This window comes from Silurus meridionalis, chromosome 13, assembly GCF_014805685.1.
Source record: "Silurus meridionalis isolate SWU-2019-XX chromosome 13, ASM1480568v1, whole genome shotgun sequence".
NCBI classification, from domain to species: Eukaryota; Metazoa; Chordata; class Actinopteri; order Siluriformes; family Siluridae; genus Silurus; species Silurus meridionalis.
This window is the reverse complement of record NC_060896.1, coordinates 5,560,254-5,580,607: the sequence shown is the minus strand read 5'-3', so window position 1 is coordinate 5,580,607 and position 20,354 is coordinate 5,560,254. Positions and strand designations below refer to the sequence as shown.

The following is a 20,354-nucleotide window of genomic DNA, read 5'->3' as shown; positions in this document are numbered from 1 at the left end:
AAAGACTTGTCAGCAATGCGAATATTTCATTTATCATCGATATATATATATATATATATATATATATATATATATATATATATATATATATATATATATATATATATTATACAGCACTTCGTGTCATTTTCTACTGAAGCCATTTAACCACTACGACAACATGTAATTTTTTTCAAAATTTCTAATTTATTTGCCTCCAGAAAAACAAAGTGTGGTTTTAGCTCACTAGCTTGTAAATTAAAATGTATGGTTGTTTGTTCTTGAATGAAATTAACTAGGTGTTAATCTCTGAGGACAAGATGATGCTGGGATTCACAGAGATAGCTTGTTTGGGGGGGGGGGTAATTAATGGTGTGGTTTTGTCTTCATTAGGCACTATTATTATTATTATTATTATTATTATTATTATTATTATTAATTTTATTAATAATATTATATGCTACTGTTTTTAATTATGTACTCAAGCCAAAGTGTGTGTTGATGGTGATGCCAGTTATTACATTTATTTACAGTTATTTTTGTTACACCTATCTTTTAATGCTGCATCAATCAGTTCTATTTACTGCACCAATCAGTTCTATTGTGAAAAACATGTGCTAGTTTTAATTGAATCGTCTTAAAAAACAGCCTGAGCAGAATAACTCACATAACATGATAAAGTGTTGAGAGCTAACACTTCTCACATATCATCAGCCTTCCACCTTTTGCGTGTTTTGCTTGCTCTTTTTTTTTTTTTTTCTTTCACACCAATTTTGGTTTGATATATTTGTTTAAAATGGCACAGCAGTGCTTTGGTCTCTTGATGCTCTCTTGTTTAAGAGTGAAAAAAAGCTAGTCTTCTGTGCCGTTGTGATTATATGTTGAATTGACTCGACTTGTCCATGCTGTGTCATTGTAGGCGGCTATCATTTGTTGTCCGCAGAATCTCTGCCCGTAGCCGTGATTATCGGCGTGGCGGTGGGAGCCTTCGTCGCCTTCATCGTCCTCATCGGAACCATCGGGGCCTTCTGCTGCACGCGCTCTCAGAGAAGTACGTGTCATAGCATTGAGCTCTGTTCACCTTCCTCAGCTTGAAAGAACAGTGTGTGAGGGTTCAAGTCATTTCACACACTCCATGCTTTTATATTCTTTTATATTGAAATTGTTCTCTTATTCTTTCATATTCGCCTTCTCGTCACCTTTTTTTTTTTTTTTTACGCTTGGCCATCTTACCATTTTCCAAACCTGTACAGCTCATCCAAGTTTTTTAAAGGAAAACTCCACCCTGAAGCAAGTGATTAGCGTTGCATTGTTTATTAATTTGCTAAGAAGTTATCACAAGTTGCAGAAGAACATGGTGAGCAGTGACCATGTGATAGGAGAAACAATTTAATCCCGAAAATTAGGAATACACAAAACTCAGGTTACCTGTTAACTTTCCTACTTACCCTTTTCCAAAGATGTTGAACATCAGATTATTGAGAAATCCAACATTGTAATAGTGCAGACATTGGGTTTATTACAGCTTATCTGTGTGATGCAGTTGCGATGAGTTACAGCAGGGTCTTGGCTCAGCATGTTAGCAATCTAGATGATAATGAGCATTGTTGCATATAGACAAAGGTTTTGGGACATCTGACTAGATGGTTCTTCCCCAAAATGTTTGCAGGTAAATTTGAAGGCACACCAATGTATAAGATGTCTTTGGATGTTAAAGACTGAAATGTAAAAAATAGGAGGCCCTGCACATAAAGAGAACTCCCGTAAGATATGCTTTAAGTAGATTGGAGTGGAAGATCTACTGCTATAGAGCTCTGACCTCAACCCTACTGAACACCTTTTGGGATAAATGTGAATGCTGACTGCACCCCAGGCCACCTCACCTCACCTCCATCAGTACCTGACTTTACTTACACCCTTGTGGCTAATTGAGCACAAATCTCCACAAGTACACACCAAATTCTAGTGCAGCACCTTCCCAGAAGCGTGAAGATTATTTTAACAGCAAATAAGAACTAAATGTAGAATTGGAGGTTCAAAAGGAATATACAAATCTTATTGCAAGGTGTCCACAAATGTCTGTCTATAGTGTTTATTGCACAAAGCCAGCTCCATGAAGATATGATTTACATGGGTTTGGAGTAGAAGATCTGGAGAGGCCTGCTATAGAGTTCTGACCTCAAGGTTTCCTGCATCAGTACCTGACTTTACTAACACTCTTGTTGCTAAAGGAATCTTCACAAATCTCCACAAGCCCACTTCAGAATCTAGTGGAGCATCTTCCCAGAAGGTTATCATAACAGCAAATGGGGACTGGAATAGGAAGCTCAGAACAAAGATAAAAGTCTTATAGTCAGAAAAGTAAAAAAATAAGAAGTTATTTGAGTAATTATTTAACAAGGAAGTAAGTCAGAAGTACAAAATAAGCCTAAAATAAACCTTGCCGCTAATGATCTTGCTAATTTCAAAGATTAATTCGTTCACGTCATTCAGGGTGGATTTTTTCTTTAAGAAGCTTTTTAAATAAAGTTCAGGAAGTAAAGAAAGGTGCAGCTTGCAGGAAGTGTGATGGGAGGCGCTTCTAGCGTTGAGCATGTTGTTGTTTACCACAGAAGACGCTCACCTGGTTATGCCCTCCCTCCCTGCGTCGATCTGTGCTCAGCAGAGAGAACTTTCAAGCAAAATTAAGACAGAAAGTAAGCCCTCGTTCCCCGACCGCCACCAGCTAACACTACAAATTAACGCTAACAATGTGCACCTGGACTGTGTTTTTGAGTTGTTGAGTTGTGCTGCACGTTTGTTACAAGCTTTAATTTACTAACTATATCAATATTAGTATACAAATACAGAAACACACCCACAACAACCACTTTGAATTTGCATGAAAGAATAGCATACAGTTGACTTTGCTGAGAAGTCGGTACGGTGTAGTAACGACACATCTGTCTGTCAGACCTCAAAGGCGTCGTCTCGACGAAGAACGACATCCGTGTGGAGATTGTGCACAAAGACCACAATGCCGCACGAGAAAATGAGGACCATGCCGCCATGAAGCAGCTCATGGTAAGTCTTAGCTTCGCCACTTGTTTTTTTATTTAACCCCGTCCCTGATTTGCACCAAAACAAACGCAGCGCCTCATTACGCCTTCTTCTGTCACGTCCTCCCATAATGAATGCTAATCAGTTGCACCCCAACACTAATAACCCTCATCCAGAGCTAATGCTCATACCAAGCCCATGAATAATTCAGGTTGAGATTTTCTGTGTGTGTGTGCATGAGCTTGTGTGTGAAAGAAAGCCCTGATCGCCTGAAGCCCTATATTTAGCCTCCAGCCTGCCTCTCCCGGGAAGTCGGCGACACCGCCATAGAGATGCCAATGATCAAGTGGCCTGGGGCCCTTTTTTTTTTCTGTAGCGCCTCTTGCAGAAATGCTGTCAAAACATACGATAGCACCCTTTTTTTTAAATCCCACTATGTGTTCGATGCTTCCCTAAGGCCTTGCAAACACCAACGAGATTCTACTTTGAGCTCAGGATGCGATTATGCCTAAGGCAAAGTCCGTGAAACATGTTGCCAATTCTTGGCGATGAGATGAAAAATATTATACATTTACAGTCTCATTTGTAGTTCCTTGGAAATATCATTAAGTGGGTTGGTACTGGATTTAATAGGCAGGGGGATATAGGGGATGTTTTAATACAGCAGGGCTTTGTGGCTTTTGTTTGTGCCTTCAGATTGAACGGGGAGAATTCCAGCAGGAGTCCGTTCTCAAGCAGCTTGAGGTTCTGCAGGAGGAGGAAAAAGAATACCAGCACATCAAGGTGAGCACCAGAGGGGGGTTGAGTTCCTCATTCGTGTCGCCTTTGTTGCCAGAGTATTGGCTCGCACAATCCCAGGTCCCACGGCATATTGTTCTACCATCATTTCTCATCATGGACTAATTCTTGAAATGCTAATAACATTTAGAGCAAATGGTTGCATGCCCTTATTACGAAATAAGAATGAGAATTAGAATTAGAATAAAAAATATATTTGAATCAAAATATTTAAAATCTGATTTACAATCTGAAGTTGAATTCAAAGTGGAATTGGAATCAGACGTTCAGACAAAAATCTTAATACAGAATCACAATTAGACCCAGACTTTAAATTAAATTTAGAACTGCATGAAATGAGAAATAGGATTGGAATCAGAATTAGATTTAGAATCCATAATTAGAATCATAATACAGTATAAAAAATCAAGCACAAATGTAAAATCAGAATCTTTTCTATACAGGATTTCCTTTTCCCCTTCATACTTTTCTTGTTTTTCATTTTCATTTTCATTAGTTTTTTTTCCTTCCAAACATCACATCATGCCATGTTTTATTTTCACTGTAAGGGGAAGTTATGTTTAACGTTGTGAAAAGTCTGTTAAACCAGTTAGTTCTGGTTATCACTTATAGTATAAAGTGTTGTCCATTTTTAATAATCTGATTAATCAGCTCTTTCTGACCAATAAGTATCTAAATCAAGTGCATCAAGGAGTTAGCATATTCGATTACTGATTAGATTAGATTACATTAGATTAAATTAGATTAGATTATTGCTTTGTTACATGACAATTTATGTCAACTACAATGTCAACTATTAATGTCTACTACCCAATTTCCCTGTGGGATCAATTAAGTATTTTGATTCAGATTTTTCTTGCCAAAGACGCCACTGGCTCGCTTATTAGGGACAAACTTACAATGACAAGGAACAAACGAATACGTTCTTTTATAAACACTTTATGCCTGAAAAGCTACTTCGAGACAATGTCCATTGTTAAAAGCACTATACAAATAAAAATAATTAAATTGAATATTCCCACATTCATAATAGCAACAATAAATTGTTTGTTGATTGACAAATAGAGCTACAGCTGCCTTTTCATTCCCACATCGTCTGCCTTTATTAACAAAACAATATATAAATGACTTACAAGATTTTTTCCTACATTATAAGCCGTATTTCTTTGATTGCTTGCTCTACGGGATTTACTAAAAAGTGAAAAGAATTTGTGATGTGCTCAGGGAATGCTATATAGCTAATGCTATATTTATTACCACAAATTGTCTGTATTATATTATATTATATTATATTATATTATATTATATTATATTATATTATATTATATTATATTATTATATTTAGGGCTGTCAAAAGTAACGTTAATAACGCATTAACACAAATTAATTTTAACAGCACTCATTCCTTTAACGCGCGAGAAGGAGAAACTAAAACCTTCAACGCAACACACATTTAAACATTTGTTTCACTGATCAAGTCTCAAATCAAGCACCAAAATTCGCCATAAAGCACACATCCGGCAAATAAAAACGTCCGTGTGGAAACATAGCATTTAATTAAAAACATTTAAAAGAATATTTTGTCTTCATGCTCTATGTTGAGTTTGGTTTCACTAATTATAAACATACATTTGCAGAAAACATCCATATTTGTCCATGCCCATGTTGATTAGAGTATAAAAAATGTGAAAAGTATTAATTTAAGGTACATTTAGAACAGATAAAAATGTGCAATTTAGTTGCGATTAATTATAAGTTAACTCGTGACAATCATGTGATTAATCATGATTAAATATTTTAATTGATTGACAACTCTTATTATTATATTATATTATATTATATTATATTATATTATATTATATTATATTATATTATATTATATTATATTATATTATATTATATGCACTCTACTGTCTTTACTCTTATTGGTTGTTGCCGTACCAACTGTTCACAACTGGACATGCCCACATCTAGTTGTCGGTGGTCATGTCACCAGAAGTCTGCAGGTCCCATTGATACTGAATAATCTCTGGATGCTTAGTCATTGGATGTAACCTGTGCAGAGAAAATGTAGTCACTCAATGACCACCCGAGCAAAATTCTTCAGAATTGTTCACATCCCAAGCCAAAGTTTTAATTCAGTGTGTTTTATGGAGCACAATAAAAAGCCTCATCAGGATAGATGGCCTATGACTTGAGCCGAGTGGCTTCTTTATATGATCAGAGTCTGTGAAGAGCTGCTTTTATCTCGGCTTTAAAACCTGTCCTTATAAATCTCATCAATCTGTCTATAAACACACCCGAAAGACACATACTGTAAATCAAACGATGGCCATCAGTCATCTTTCCACTGAAGAGCTATAATATAAAACAGCATGTCTTCTTCTACAATGTTAGGAATTCTACAGGCTTCTCTGCTCAACTGTCCTGCATTTATTCTCTTTATATATTGTGCGAATTGGCAGCAGCTCTGGTGGTTGCTGTATCATCTTTTCATTCATTTCCCCTGGGTATAATGTTAGTTATAGTTCACACACTCTATGAGTGTGTGTGTGTGTGTGTGTGTGTGTGTGTGTGTGTGTGTGTGTGTGTGTGTGTGTGTGTGTTCGTGTGAGTATATAAGTGAAGGAGCAAAGAGACTATAAGACAGAATGAGATACAGAGCCAAAACACACACACACACACACTGATAAATCCTTCCCTGAGTTGTCATAGCAAAGTCACCTGGGAGTGATTATTTCCCCTCCCATGGGTTCTTGCCCTTCCTCACACACACACACACACACACACACACACACACACACACACACACACACACACACTCAGGCGCTTAGCAACTTAGCAACCAGGCAAAGTAGTTCCACAGCTCCTCAATTACACCTTTTTTAGTGTATTCTGTGGTAAGAGACAATTTCCAGAAAAATTAAAGTCAACTGTGTATAAAGTAACAGTAACTGTTTCACTTCCTGGCAGCACAAAAAAGTGCAACATGAGTTGATTCATTAGCAAGGAAGAAATTTCTTTATTTTATTGCTTTAACATTACTGTCGAAGAAAGGTTCATCACATTGAACCAGACAATTATCTACTGCTCCCCTGTGCCATCTGATTGCTTATGTCCCTCACCAGGTCATTATTATTACTAGTGTAAGACCTCAGTGTGATTTTTAGACGTCCTCTGATACAATTTTACTCTTAATTTCATCATAAAAAAGCCAATCATTTTACAAAAAATTACTTTGGGAACTCTTTTGAGAACCCTTAACCTTTTGAAGAACCTTTTGGAAAAATGTTCCTCTAAAGAATGCCAAGTCCAAGTTCAAGACTTTTCTACTCTGAAACTTTTTTATAACTTGAATATGAGATTTCATATCAATTTCATATATGCAACAACTAAAAATGATTTGGTTTTAATATGTTTATTTAATTGTATTGCTGCCTCATAGATCCTGGTTTTCTCATGGTGTCAGGTACTTCAGTCTTACCTCTGGGTTCTCTGGTTTCCTCCATTTCTAGACCAATTCTAGGAATAAACTAACGACTCTAATTTGCTCCTATGTGTGAATGAGTGTTTTGTGTGCATGATGCTCTGTGCTGGACTGTCATCCCATCCAGCATGTATTCTGAGTATTCTCCCTGATGTGATATAAAGCTGACATAAAGCTTTACATACTGTACTTATTCATTACCTACCATATTCAGGGTGTATCCTGGGAACTCTGAGATTTTGGAGCACATCCTTGATTGTAAAGAGAAAATTCCTAATTTTATAACACCTTCTTGGAATGATCAATTTCATCTTTGAAGTAATGTTTTGTCCCCTCTTTTTGGTCCTATGTTTCATTCTTATTCAGGATCCCACCAACGGCTACTACAGCGTGAACACCTTCAAGGAGCACCACGGGACCCCCACCATCACGCTGGCTAGCACCCATAACTCCACTGAACTGCGGCGTGAAACCTCCACTGCCAAGCAGCGGGTACCAACAGGCATGTCCTTCACCAATATCTACTCAACCATCGGTGGTGCACCCAATCCTCGTTTGTACGAATACGGTGGGCGCTTCGTCCTTGGCACAGGCAGCAGCTCCATCGAGCTGTGCGAGCGCGAGCTGCAGCAGCGTGCCTCCCTCAGCGACTCGGGTTCCTTCATGGACACGCAGTGCGAGAGCAGCGCCAGCAGCTACGCGCACTTTGACAAGGACAGCAAGGCGTCTGCGTCGTCCTCGTCACACCACTCGCACTCGTCCTCGCAGAACTCGGACTTGACTCGACCCCTGCAGAAGCGCATGCAGACTCATGTGTGATGACGTCTGCTAACCATGTCAGGAAGCAGATCAAGCACACAAGCTTTCCTTTTCTTATTCTTTTTTTTCTCTCAGTAATGTCATCATGAAAACCTCTTATAGCGCAGCTTTGGAGGCACACTTTTGAATATAGATAAGTCCGATTGCCTGAACTGAAAAGCAGCGCCTCAGTGTAGTACTAGTGAGAAATGTCTCTGCTACTGTACAGAATGCCCCCAAACAAGATGAAACTCTTCTGACAAGAAAATGACAAAACACATGCTATTGTGTGGACAAGCAGCTCATAAAAGAATAGAGGCCAACAGAACATGAACAAACTCTACATTTTCTGTCGACACCTCCAGTCCATGATGCCTTTGGCAGCATCAGAAAGACAAAATCCTGATTCTCTTGCTTCTCTTGCTCTCTTGTACAGTAGTCCTGTCTAAGTGAGTGTGTATTATTTGACAGTAACTCTTAACTCTTTTTTTTTCCTTCCTTTCCACACAGCTATGACTTACTTCTTACTTCTGTGTGGATGGAAACTTATAAAAAAAAAAAACAAAACAAAAAAAAAAAACAGATTGCCAACAGACTTAATCACTGTCCGTCAATAGTCTCCAGTCCTCCTGGATCCCAGAGATAAACCTATAGCTCTTGGCGATTCTACGAATATCTGTAGATTATTACATTATTTTTTCTTTTATTTCCTTGCTGTCTAATCTGATCACATCCTTTCTTCTCTCTTGCGTGATTGTTGACTTTGCTGACCTTCACATGGACTTACTGAACAAACTGCTGATTTGACCTTTTCTATCTACGATGATTTGGATGTTTTGGCCATAAAACGGGAAAGAATGCGAATGTTTAATGGAAGAATGTTTAGACAGTGTGTGATTCAGTTCGTGTGAAAACCCTGTACAACCCAGTGACACGATTTCTATTACGATATACGCGAATTACCTTTTCTGTGGCTTTTGAAGTCTTAGTATATAGTCACATTGTTTACACTGGAACTGTGATAGACTGGAACAGATTCATTTCTTGAAGACCGGACAGAGGGGAAAAAGCGTTCCATCTTGCTCTCTGCAGCTTTCAGACTGCACTGCAGTACACCTGCTCACTGTTTTAAGTGAACTGTCTGCACACTTCGATGTACCACTGAGACTCTGATTTCATGCTAAATTAGTTTGTACGATGTTTGCTCTTTTCTTTGTTTTTGTTGTTTGTTTTTTTTTCTTTCAGTCGAGAGCACTTACAGTTTCTACTAATTACACACAAGCACCTGTACAGATACACTGTACATGAAAAAAGAGGCAAAAGCAGAACAGGAAGTGGTAAAAAAAAAAAAAAAAAAAAAGATGCGCGGTGCATGATGCATGCCAGGGGCAAGCAGGTGCTGTTTGGTACGATTCCAACCTCATCTACATGAAATATATGTATAACATGCACCGTTTTGCCTGCAAGGCTTCAAATTGAAGAATTTTCTGTTAAGAACTCCAAATAAGGATAACATGGGTCAAGTTTTTCATATTTGTCAGCTGGCTCAAGTTCGTACAGTGAGATTAAACTTGACATAAAGCTAGGGGAGTGAACAACTAGTCCACATTTTTAAAAGTAAAAAAAAAAAAAGAACGTCACTTCAGGATATCACTAATTTAGGTGATAAAGCAGTTAATTGCTGATTTACTCCATTCCATTCCGAAGAATGCATTAAACTGCACTTGAAACACGTGGCCACAATTAAAATCTGGCAATAAATGGCATTTCCAAAGACATACTCATTTATTTAAAATGCATTCATATAGAAAGATGAGTGTCTCAGAGGAAAGGGTTGATTTTAAAACTGAGAATGCAACCGGATAACTGGAAGTTTATGTCCATCAAAACTACCCCCGGGATGTGATGCCAAGAGCAGCCACTGGGAGGATATTTCAAGCGGATGTTGGGGAGTTAAACAATCATGTGCAACTTTGACCCTAATAGCACTTGAATGGAATTCTGGATCAGCTTCCAAGAGTCCCATTGGATAGTGATTTGCACCATGAAATACTGAGAACTTCCCCTTAAAACCCTGGTCATGGGGGTATTAATTATGCCACAGTAATGAAAAAAATATGTAATGTCATAAACAATGTGCTCTTGAATCTGAGAAATGGTTTCATTAAAAGTATATTAACATTTCATCTAGTTGATTAACTAGTTGGCATGGTGTACAAGTTAAAGACCTCCAACAATAGCAGCTAATGCATTAAATATACACATCAACAAGTCAGAAAGAATATGCATTTATATATATATATATATATATATATATATATATATATATATATATATATATATATATATATATATATATATATATATATATATATATAAGAACTCAATCACATTGTGCACCACATACACTCCAAATGTTAGCATTGCTATAGTGCAAATAACGTGTTAATAATTGAATTAAGGAGTGGGAAGAGTCGAACCTGATTCCATCACATTTACAAACCAGTTTATTTTAAAAGGTGATTTGAGACCATATGGCAAACACATTTGCTGTAAAACACCTTCATAACCTTATTAATAATGATGCTAAATCACATCAGCTTGCACCAGAAGTTCCCTAGGATCTGCTTCTGACTTCCCAGAGACCCTGTGTTAGATCAAAGGGTATAGTAAATAGATGGATGGATGGATGGATGGATGGATGGATGGATGGATGGATGGATGGATGGATGGATTGATTTATGGATGGATGGATGGATGGATAGATGGATAATGTAAAATCAATTGGCAATGTACTGAATGTTGAAAAGCAAGGTTTTAATATCATCTCTATGGGGACTGTAAAAGATTGTGGAACTGGATTTATGTGTGGGCTCGCAAGTATATGTACATCAAGCATAACAGTTAGCTAGTGTGGATTCAAATGTTGGTTAAAATCTACTTTGGAGACTTGAGTCAGCACCTTCATATAAACCGTTCTCAGCGGTGCATATTATCTGTTAAGTTTGTGAAACATGTTGATGTTTCCCTGTTGCAGAATATTTCTTTGGCAGCAGAATGGCAAGCTATGATTATTTTCTTGTTATTTAACTCTGTAGAGTTCAATTTCCTTTTCCTTCGAAATACTAATTAAACCAGGTAATTAACTCATTAAATGAATTAGCATTTATCTCCTTTTTTTTTTTTAAAGGAAAAATCATTATACTGTGATGGATTTTTGGTTACCAAGGCTGGAGTTTGCTATCTCATGGTATAGGGGTTACAACTGCTGGGCTACAGCCTGAATTTCAGTGAATCATACCAACAACTTGAAAAAAAAATAGTGTAGCAGAACCATTTAACATGTGAAAACTACCTAGATCTCATTAAAACAATTGCAACTTCTGTCGCAGATCATCTGTTGATGATTTTACCATCCCTGGTGTTCTTACTGAAGTGACATGGATAAACAGATAAGTTGTATTTGTAAAAAACTGAATATATTCTATACTCATAGGGTTCCTTAAGGGTTCTCTGGATAGTTATGAGTATTTTCTTCATAGGGTGATGATTGAATATTAGGCTAAATTTCCCTCTTTTGTGAATTTTAACTGGGATAAATAAGCAAAGCCAGGCTTCTACTGTAGGTTTATATATGCTACCAATAGTAACTAGGGTTCCCCTTCAGGAACTCGAGCTGCGTCGAAACGCTATGGGAACGCCCCTGCGTTTTGACGCAGCGTCTCGTTCCCTCGGGGAACTAGGGTTACGTTCGTAACCTAAAAACGTTCCCCTTCAGGAACTCAAGCTGCGTCGAAACGCAGGGGCGTTCCCATAGCGTTTCGACGCAGCGTCTCGTTCCCTCGGGGAACTAGGGTTACGTTCGTAACCTAGAGACGTTCTGCAGGAATGGTTGACTTTTGGTAGACAAAGGTGATGGAGAAATCACAACTATTTCCAAAAACATGTTTCTGTTGTTAAAATATAAAATAGTGATATAAATTTTACTAGTGTATCTGCCAGTGTACTGTAACCAGCTGCTTTGTAGCAATGGCTTTAGAGTAAAATGCGCCACCTCTGAATGGGCCATGAAAGAGTTATGAAGGATGTGATCTGTTATTACAAATTATTTATCAGCTAGTGAATCAAACTTTTGATCAGATCATCCATTTTTTTTTCAGCTTCCAGTAGTTTGTTTTTTTCTTTAATAAATCAAATTACTGAGTGCGAGAATTTCACTCCCAGTCTAGCCAGGATTCCGTTCCGCTCTATTTTCCAACATACCAATTAGTAAATTAAAGGCTGTAAAAACTTGAGCAAAGTGTTTCACCATCAATTATCCAGATAATACATTTTTATAATCAGCTTAAAAAACTATGACTGGACCTTTTTGCAGGTCAGGTGTGGTTGACTTGAACACTATTACTGTAACAGTTAGTCGTTCCTCTACTAAGAAACCCATCATTAAGTGGAAGCCTAAGACCTCACAATGCTTATTTATCCCACTAAAACATCAGTCTGCAACATGTATATTCCGTTCTAACACTTCTCCTAAGTTCAGTATGAGCTTAAGTATCATAAAGTAGGGAAAAAATTGTAGAAATGTACAGTGCATGGATTCAACAGTTTCCACAGGACTACTGCAGAAGGGGTGTTTAAGTCAAATCAGCATTCAGGATGCAGCCAGGTGAAAGGAGTCTAACCATGTTAAACATTTTTCATAGCATCATATTTGCATTTCTGTAAGCTTTTACACATGAGTGCTCCTGACTAAGTCTAATTTTACAAATGGATTGAATGCAGGACTGCTGATAATACAGCTCACCGCTTTCCATGTGAATCCCCAATGCTTTCTGTATATAATTTGCTGTTATTTACCATTCTTTTTTAGTTAGTTTGGATAGTTGGAGGTGAAATCTAAACCTAATTGTCATTGACACTGTACAGACAATCACTTTTTTTCCATAAGAGAAGGTGGAGCTGGATATTTACAGAGAATTTCTCATGACTTTTTTTATGTTTTTATGTTTTTTAACACAATTACTGTAACTCTATACTGTAACTCTTATGTTGGAAGATTGTGCTTCTATTAAACTATCAATTACAAATAGGAGCACACGAATTCTATCAGTTCTTTTTAATCTGCATGCACGGTGTACAGTGTTATTGGATACTAAAAACTGTGGATTTTTTAGTTATTTACACCATTTCTATCGTTTCAAATCACTGAAATTTGAAGCAGGACATGTAGTTTAAATATGAGAGTTTAACCAAGCTGGAGGATTAAAAAACGACTACTTATAGATCATTTCCTGTTTGTTTTCCCTTTGTGGTTTATTTTATTTTCTAAATATCTTTACAATTTTCTAACTATATATTTTTAAAACTCATTACTGTATCTCAGATATTTGAAAATTGTACTTCTATTGAACCATAATTCATGAATGACGTTAATTATTATTAATAATTACTAGATCACTAATTTCATCTCCTTATTATATTTTCGTAACCGCTAACTTACCCCCAAGCCAAATGACAAACAGCAGTTTTTATAAATAATGAATTCTTCTAAAAATGTATATCCGGAGAAGTGCATGAGATCAAGTCACAGTCAATGCATAACTATTTTTTCAAACTGTTCATCCTCGCCACCTCCATTTTTAAATTGATTAAAATCATTGTTCATGCTGTTTATTGCAATGCCCTTGAATAAACATAGCGTCTGCACCATATAGAAGAGTTTTTACTGCTTATATGACATGGCAGAAAATATCTACGGTGTTAAGTCTAACTGAATAGAGCAACTGGATTACAGATTTGATCTGCATATTGTTTGAATTGTATGTGTCTGAATGTGTGTGTGTACGTGTGTGTGCCTTGCTTATCACACAGTGCCTTCGGGTTAAATCCTGTCCAAATGGGCATTGAGTGATTATATCCACTTGTCCAAACCACACAGTCAGATAAGGATGGTGAAGGTTAGAGCACTGACATGGACTAAACCTGAAGCAAGATGTGGCCTGCATGTTCTTCTATTTGGAAATAATGTCCTAGCTATTAAACGTACAGAGCGATAAATTGCTTGAAATCTGTCCTGTCCTGTCAGACTGCCTGTTCCACGCTTTGCCATCATGATGAGTCACTGAAGCTGATGAGCAGGAGGCAGACACAGGTCATACACTTGACTGGCTAGCTCTATTTCAGGTAATTTCTCTTCCCAGCAGCTATATTGCATCAGTGAGTTGTGCTCATGCAATCCAGTGATTGTATGAATTAATAACAAAAATAACAGAATGTGTAAATCAGGGAGTGTTGATGAGTAAAACTGGGTTTACACTGCAGGATTTTTGGCTCGATTTTGTACAAGAATTCTTTGTTTATCTAAAATCACTAAGAATTTTAGATCACAATTCAAGTGTGAGTCATGCTTCATCTTGTTCATGTATTAGATCTCATTTCGATAACCTTTTACCATATTAGGACCTTTCATTGCTATTACCCAAAAAAAGATTCTGCAAATATTTAATTTGTCCTTTGATCCTACTAATTATAGGCACTAAAGTGAATTTCAGGCATTAGCCAGCTTTTGTCTGTACATTTTTAAACCAGTTTTATTGTTGCAGATTAAACAAAAATAAAATAAAAAATATATACACACCATTAAAAAAAAATGTCCTGGCTACGAGTGGCAATTTCTGGACGTACAGACTTAAAATTTTATTGTGGCTAGGACCCTCATGAAAAATGCATCAATTAGAGAACAAACAGCAAAAGATTCTGGGAAGGAATCAGGAGGCCTAAAAATCTAATAGTGGCACTGGAGAAACATCAAAAGCCAATAATCATGGAGGATCAGTGACATTAGAAGAAGAAAAAAATCCATATTCTTTAATCACAACTCTATCATTAGGGATCTTCATCATATATATATATATATATATACACCAAAAAAACAGTAAAATCACCTGAAGTGTTGAGCTTTTACACTTACAAAACTTTTTTTAATAAAAATCCATTGGGTCAAACTTATCTTGACTTGGCCTTGTGTTCTCTGCTCTCCACACAATACACACAAAACCATGAATCTCTGAATTTCTCTGGTCGTAGTGTAATTGCCTATCGGCATTTTTCTTCCTTTTTTCTTCTTTTCTCACAGATCAATATTTATTTAGTTGGGTTTTTTGTTGTTTTTTTTTTCTTCTCTTTCCCTGTAATATCCTGCAGTAACGTAAATGATGTATACATTGAAGTTGCAAAAATCAATATTTAAAGCTGCAAAAAAAGTTATATACTGTCCTGTCACAGGGGGTTCGAAAACAAAGTGTTTTACCAAAATCTTTCTCCAGTGGTTCTGTATATCCATCCATTCTATAAAACAATGTGTTTTCCATGTAATGGTCTATGATGCTACTGTATGATGCTACTGCTTTGTATATTTAAGAACGAAAATGATAAAGGTTGAAAGAAAATCTATGTTATTGTGTCTGGTTTTGCTAAGCACCTTTTAAAGCAGTGCTTTAAATTCACAAATAAAATTTAAAAAAAGAAAGAAAAAAGTTTGTAAACACTTTTTTGAGACTATAAGATTACCATGTGTTTTTTGAACGTCCCATTTCACATATAGTCATAATTTGATGTTATATTCATCTCCACTCTTTTGGAAAGGTGTTCCACCAAATTCTGGAGTGTGCTTGTGGAGATTTTGCTCATTCAGCCACAAGTGTGTAAGAAGTCAGGTAATGATGTAGGTGAGGTGAGGAGTTCTGGGGTGCAGTCACCGTTCAAATCATATCTTCATGGCACTGCAAACCATATCTTCATGCAAACCATATCTTCATAGCACTGGTTTAGTGCACAGGGACATTCAAGTAAATTAAGAAATGTAATGATACAGCATCCAGAGACATCATTACAATGTTGTACAACTGTTGGTAAAGACCCACATTTGGCTGATCAGCTTTCCAAATACATTATGACCACCTGCCTAATATTGTGTTGGTTTCCCTTTTGCTGCCAAAACAGTTCTCATTTTTAATCCTTCAAACATTAACAGCATTAACTTCTGCAGCAATTTGAGCTATAGTAGCTCGTCTGTTGGATCGGACCACACGGACCAGTCTTCGCTCCCCACTTTTATCAATGAGCCTTGGACGCCCATGACCCTGTCACCGGTTCACCACTGTTCCTTCCTTCAACCACTTTCAATAGATTCTAAGCACTGCAGACCAGGAACATCCCACAAGAGCTGTAGTTTTGAAGATGCTCTGACCCTGGCCTCTAGACATCACAATTTGGCCCTTGTCAAACTCCCTCAAAATCTTACGCTTGCCCATTTTCCTTAATTATATATATACTGTACTGTATATAATTTTTATGCAATATTAATGTATATTAATTTATATATTTGCTAAATTATAATGCATTAATGTGCATTAATATTGCATTCATAATAATCATCATAGAATATGAAGAAAACTTTGCTTTCCCCTATACATCTATTTATATATGTCTCTATGCACAGCAACTTTTCTATCATTCTTAAGCATTTTTATTTTTTTCAAAATAAGAATAAAGGACCAGGTTTTTCAGTAAATATAAAGGAAAACCTTGTGGCTGTTGGTTTGCTTTCGGTTCATGTTCCTTGAGATCATTCTCAAAGTAACGGCTGAAAAATTGAAGCATGTAGTGGATAATCACTTTTTTTGTTTATATGCAGTCAGTCAACAACTATTGTCTTGCTTTCATGCTGTTTGTAAAGTTCAGCTCATTAGAACTCATTTTCGAATTGACAGGTAACGCATTTGAAACTAAGAATAGAAGAAAACTATGCTGGAGAGGTGCAGAATGTACAGTCATTGTAAATATGTCTGTTTGAGAGAGACTTTTAAGGTTAGTTGCTATCATCGAGTGAAGGTATTGCCAAACAATTCCTAAAGCATAACTATATTGAAATACATAATAGGGCAGATACACAATGCATACAAATCATGCAATACAAATACAAAGTGAAGTCCGTTAATACATTTTGGGTAAATATGGTAACAATGTGAGCTTAGTGACTTCTTCTACTTGTTCTTCTTCCGGCTTCTCCCATTAGAGGTCGCCACAGCGGATCATCCGTCTCCATACCCCCCTGTCCTCTACATCTGCCTCTGTCAAACCACCTGCATGTCTTCCCTCACCACATCAATAAACCTCCTTCTTGGCCTTCCTCTTTTCCTCCTATCTGGTGGCTCCATCCTCAACATTCTCCTTCCAATATACACCATGGGACTCCTCTGCACATGTCCAAACAATCTCAATCTCGCCTCCCTCACCTCGTTTCCAAAATGTCCTACATGCGCTGTCCCTCTATTAAATTTGTTTCTAATCCTGTCCATCCCGTCAATCCCAACAAAAGCCTCAACATCTTCAGCTCTGCTGCCACCAGCTCCACCTCCTGTCTTTTACTCAATGCCAATGTCTCTAAACCATACAACATCACAGGTCTCACCACAGTCCTATAAACTTTCCCTTTCACTCTTACAGATACCCTACAGTCACGAATCACTACTGCTATCAATCTTCTCCACCATCTTCAAACTGCCTGCACACTTTTCTTCACTTCTCTAACACACTCTCCATGACTTTGCACTGCTGACCCCAGGTACCTAAACTCCTCCACCTTATCCACCTCTTCTCCCTACAACTGCACCACTCCACTGCCCTTTTTCTCATTCACACACATGTAGTCTTACTCCTACTGACTTTCATTCCCCTTTTCTCCAGCACGTACCTCTACCTCTCCAGGCTCTTCTCAACCTGCTCCCTACTCTCACCACAAATCACAATATCATCCGCAAACATCATAGTCCATGGAAACTCTTTTTTGACCTCGTCTATTAACCTGTCCATCACCACTGCAAACAGGAAAGGGCTCAGAGCCGGAACTTGAACCAGTCTGCACATCTCCCTTATTCTTACAGTTCGGTACCAGCACACTCCTTCTCCATTCCTCAGGCATTCTCTCACCTTCCAAAATCTTGTTGGACAACCTGATTACAAACTCCACTGCCATCTCTCCTAAAAAACTCCATGCTTCTACCAGTATGTCATCTGGTCTGACCAATTTTCCACTCTTCATCCTCTGAATCGCTGCTCTAACTTCCTCCTTACTAATCCTATCCACTTCCGACTTCACCATCTTCACACCATCCAACCTTGTCTCTCTCTCATTTTCCTCGTTCATCAGCTGCTCAAAATATTCCCTCTATCTTCTCAACACACTCTCCTCACTAGTCAACACATTTTCATCTATATCCTTTATTGCTCTAACTTGCAGCACATCCTTCCCTGCTCGGTCCCTCTGCCTGGCCAATCGGTATAAATCCTTTTCTCATTCCTCGGTGTCCAACTTCTCATACAGCTCCTCATATGCCTTTTCCTTGGCTTCCGCCACATCCCTATTTAGGCACTGATGACATTTATCATCACCCCTTCAACTTCCATCGGTATTCTGATAACTAACTATACCTATGGCAGTCATTGGTAATCCGGGCCTCGACCAATCCGGTATGAATTTCTGATTTGTGTGCCGCATATTTTAATTGGCACATGTTTTACGCTGGATGCCCTTCCTAACGCAACCCTTCCCATTTATCCGGGCTTGAGACTGGCATTGGTTCTGCATTTACACACCTATTACTGCACACCTCAACAATGTAACTGCAATGAATGGAATGGAGTCTGGTTCCTTTCAAGGTTTCCTTCTTATACCTTATCAGGGTTTTTTCATTGCCACAGTCACCATTGGCTAGCTCATCAGGGATAAAGAATGATAAGGAACTAACTTATAGGCAATACACTTACAGTACACATTTATTTATATAACCTTAGTATCGCTTTATTTTTGTAAAGCTGCTTTAAGACAATGTCCATTGTCAAAAAGTTCATTACAAAAAATGTAATTGAATTGAGTTTAAATCCCACTGCGAGCCCCTGAGCAAGGCCCCTAACCCTCAATTGCTCAGTTGTATAAATGTTGTGTAAGTTGTGTAAACCCACAGAAGACAAATGGTTAAGGGCCTTGTTTAAGAGCCAAAAAATGGCAGTGTAGCGATACTGGTGCCTAAACCACCAACCTTCTGATCAGCAACTCAGAACCATAACCACTGAGCTAACCCTTTCCCAAATGCTATAGATGCTGCTGGTGCTGATTTCAGTCATTTATACTTTAAATTCCTGAGCTAGTGGGATTTTGATCTACATCATGCTCTAGAGTTCACACACCAACAACATGGATATAGACATCTTATTGATGAACATTCAGAGTAGTTCAGACTGAAAGTAAAGATATTGTTCCTCAATCATTGTCATCCAAAGTAGAAATTACACCTCAGAATTGGCAGCATTTCAAACCCTAAAGTGGAATGCTTCTACACATGCTAGAAACATTGCAAATAATGGATTAGATAGAAAAAGCATCATGGATACACATTAGGTATAGTATTCACATTATCCAGAAAAACAGGACATTTTGGACAAATGTCTTTCATTAGCTGTACAAGCAAAGTTTGCTCCACGTCTGTAGGAGAAGGAATAGATACCAACATTTTGTTACGTAATCAGGCAAAGGCAGAGGCAAAGTACCCTTGTTAATAATGCCAATAAACAAAACAAGATCCTAAAACAGAAACAGAGCAAATGTCTTGGCGTTGGAACAAGACAAAAAGAAACCTATTCGACATCAAAAAAAGCCTCACAGCAATACAGAGAATTGAGAAGGGGTAGTAATGAATGAATGTGATTCAACATTTAATGGGTTAAGTCTAAGGGTAAATGTAGTTCATTGGCCAATTTCAGCAAAACTATGACACATTTGAATGAATCTATATTTTGGAATTTAAGTAAATAGATTCGATTACACTAGCTAGATACCATTATTTGCCTAGCATTGCCTAATGCTAATATATACCTCGGTTCTTGTTTGGCCACATACTACGACAGCATTTTAGTTAAATGACATATGCAGCGTCAAATGTAGACATCTTTTTTTTTACTTATATAATAAAACAAAAAGAAAAAAAAAGACAAAAATGTAGCTTTTAAATAATTTGTTCCAACTCGCTTCTTCGCACCTCAGCTGGTTAAGGTCAGGTGACAGGACAGTCAGTTTATTCCACACACTGACTGTTTTTCTCTCCACATATCTCTTGCATTAATTTTTTGAGGTGTGTTTGGGTTCACAGGTAAATGAAAGATTCAGAAAATTTCAAATAAAGGTGAGATGTCCTCA

General features: G+C 37.5%; 1 protein-coding gene across 7 annotated transcripts in view; it reads left to right on the top strand.

Moving 5' to 3' along the window:
- kirrel3b (kirre like nephrin family adhesion molecule 3b) overlaps positions 1–10,385 on the top strand; it is a 225,202-nt gene extending 214,817 nt beyond the window's left edge. For 2 of the 7 annotated variants that reach the window (XM_046865310.1, XM_046865309.1), the window contains exons 12-16: positions 923–1,030; positions 2,592–2,675; positions 2,933–3,042; positions 3,715–3,801; positions 7,670–10,385. In XM_046865310.1, coding sequence (XP_046721266.1) covers positions 923–1,030; positions 2,592–2,675; positions 2,933–3,042; positions 3,715–3,801; positions 7,670–8,122 — 842 coding nt within the window. In that variant the 3' untranslated portion in view covers positions 8,123–10,385. Of the gene's footprint in view, positions 1–898; positions 1,031–2,591; positions 2,676–2,932; positions 3,043–3,714; positions 3,802–7,669 lie in introns of all 7 variants that reach the window. The other 5 variants (XM_046865308.1, XM_046865306.1, XM_046865307.1 and 2 more) reach the window with 4 other exon arrangements.
- The last annotated feature ends 9,969 nt before the right edge of the window (positions 10,386–20,354 follow it).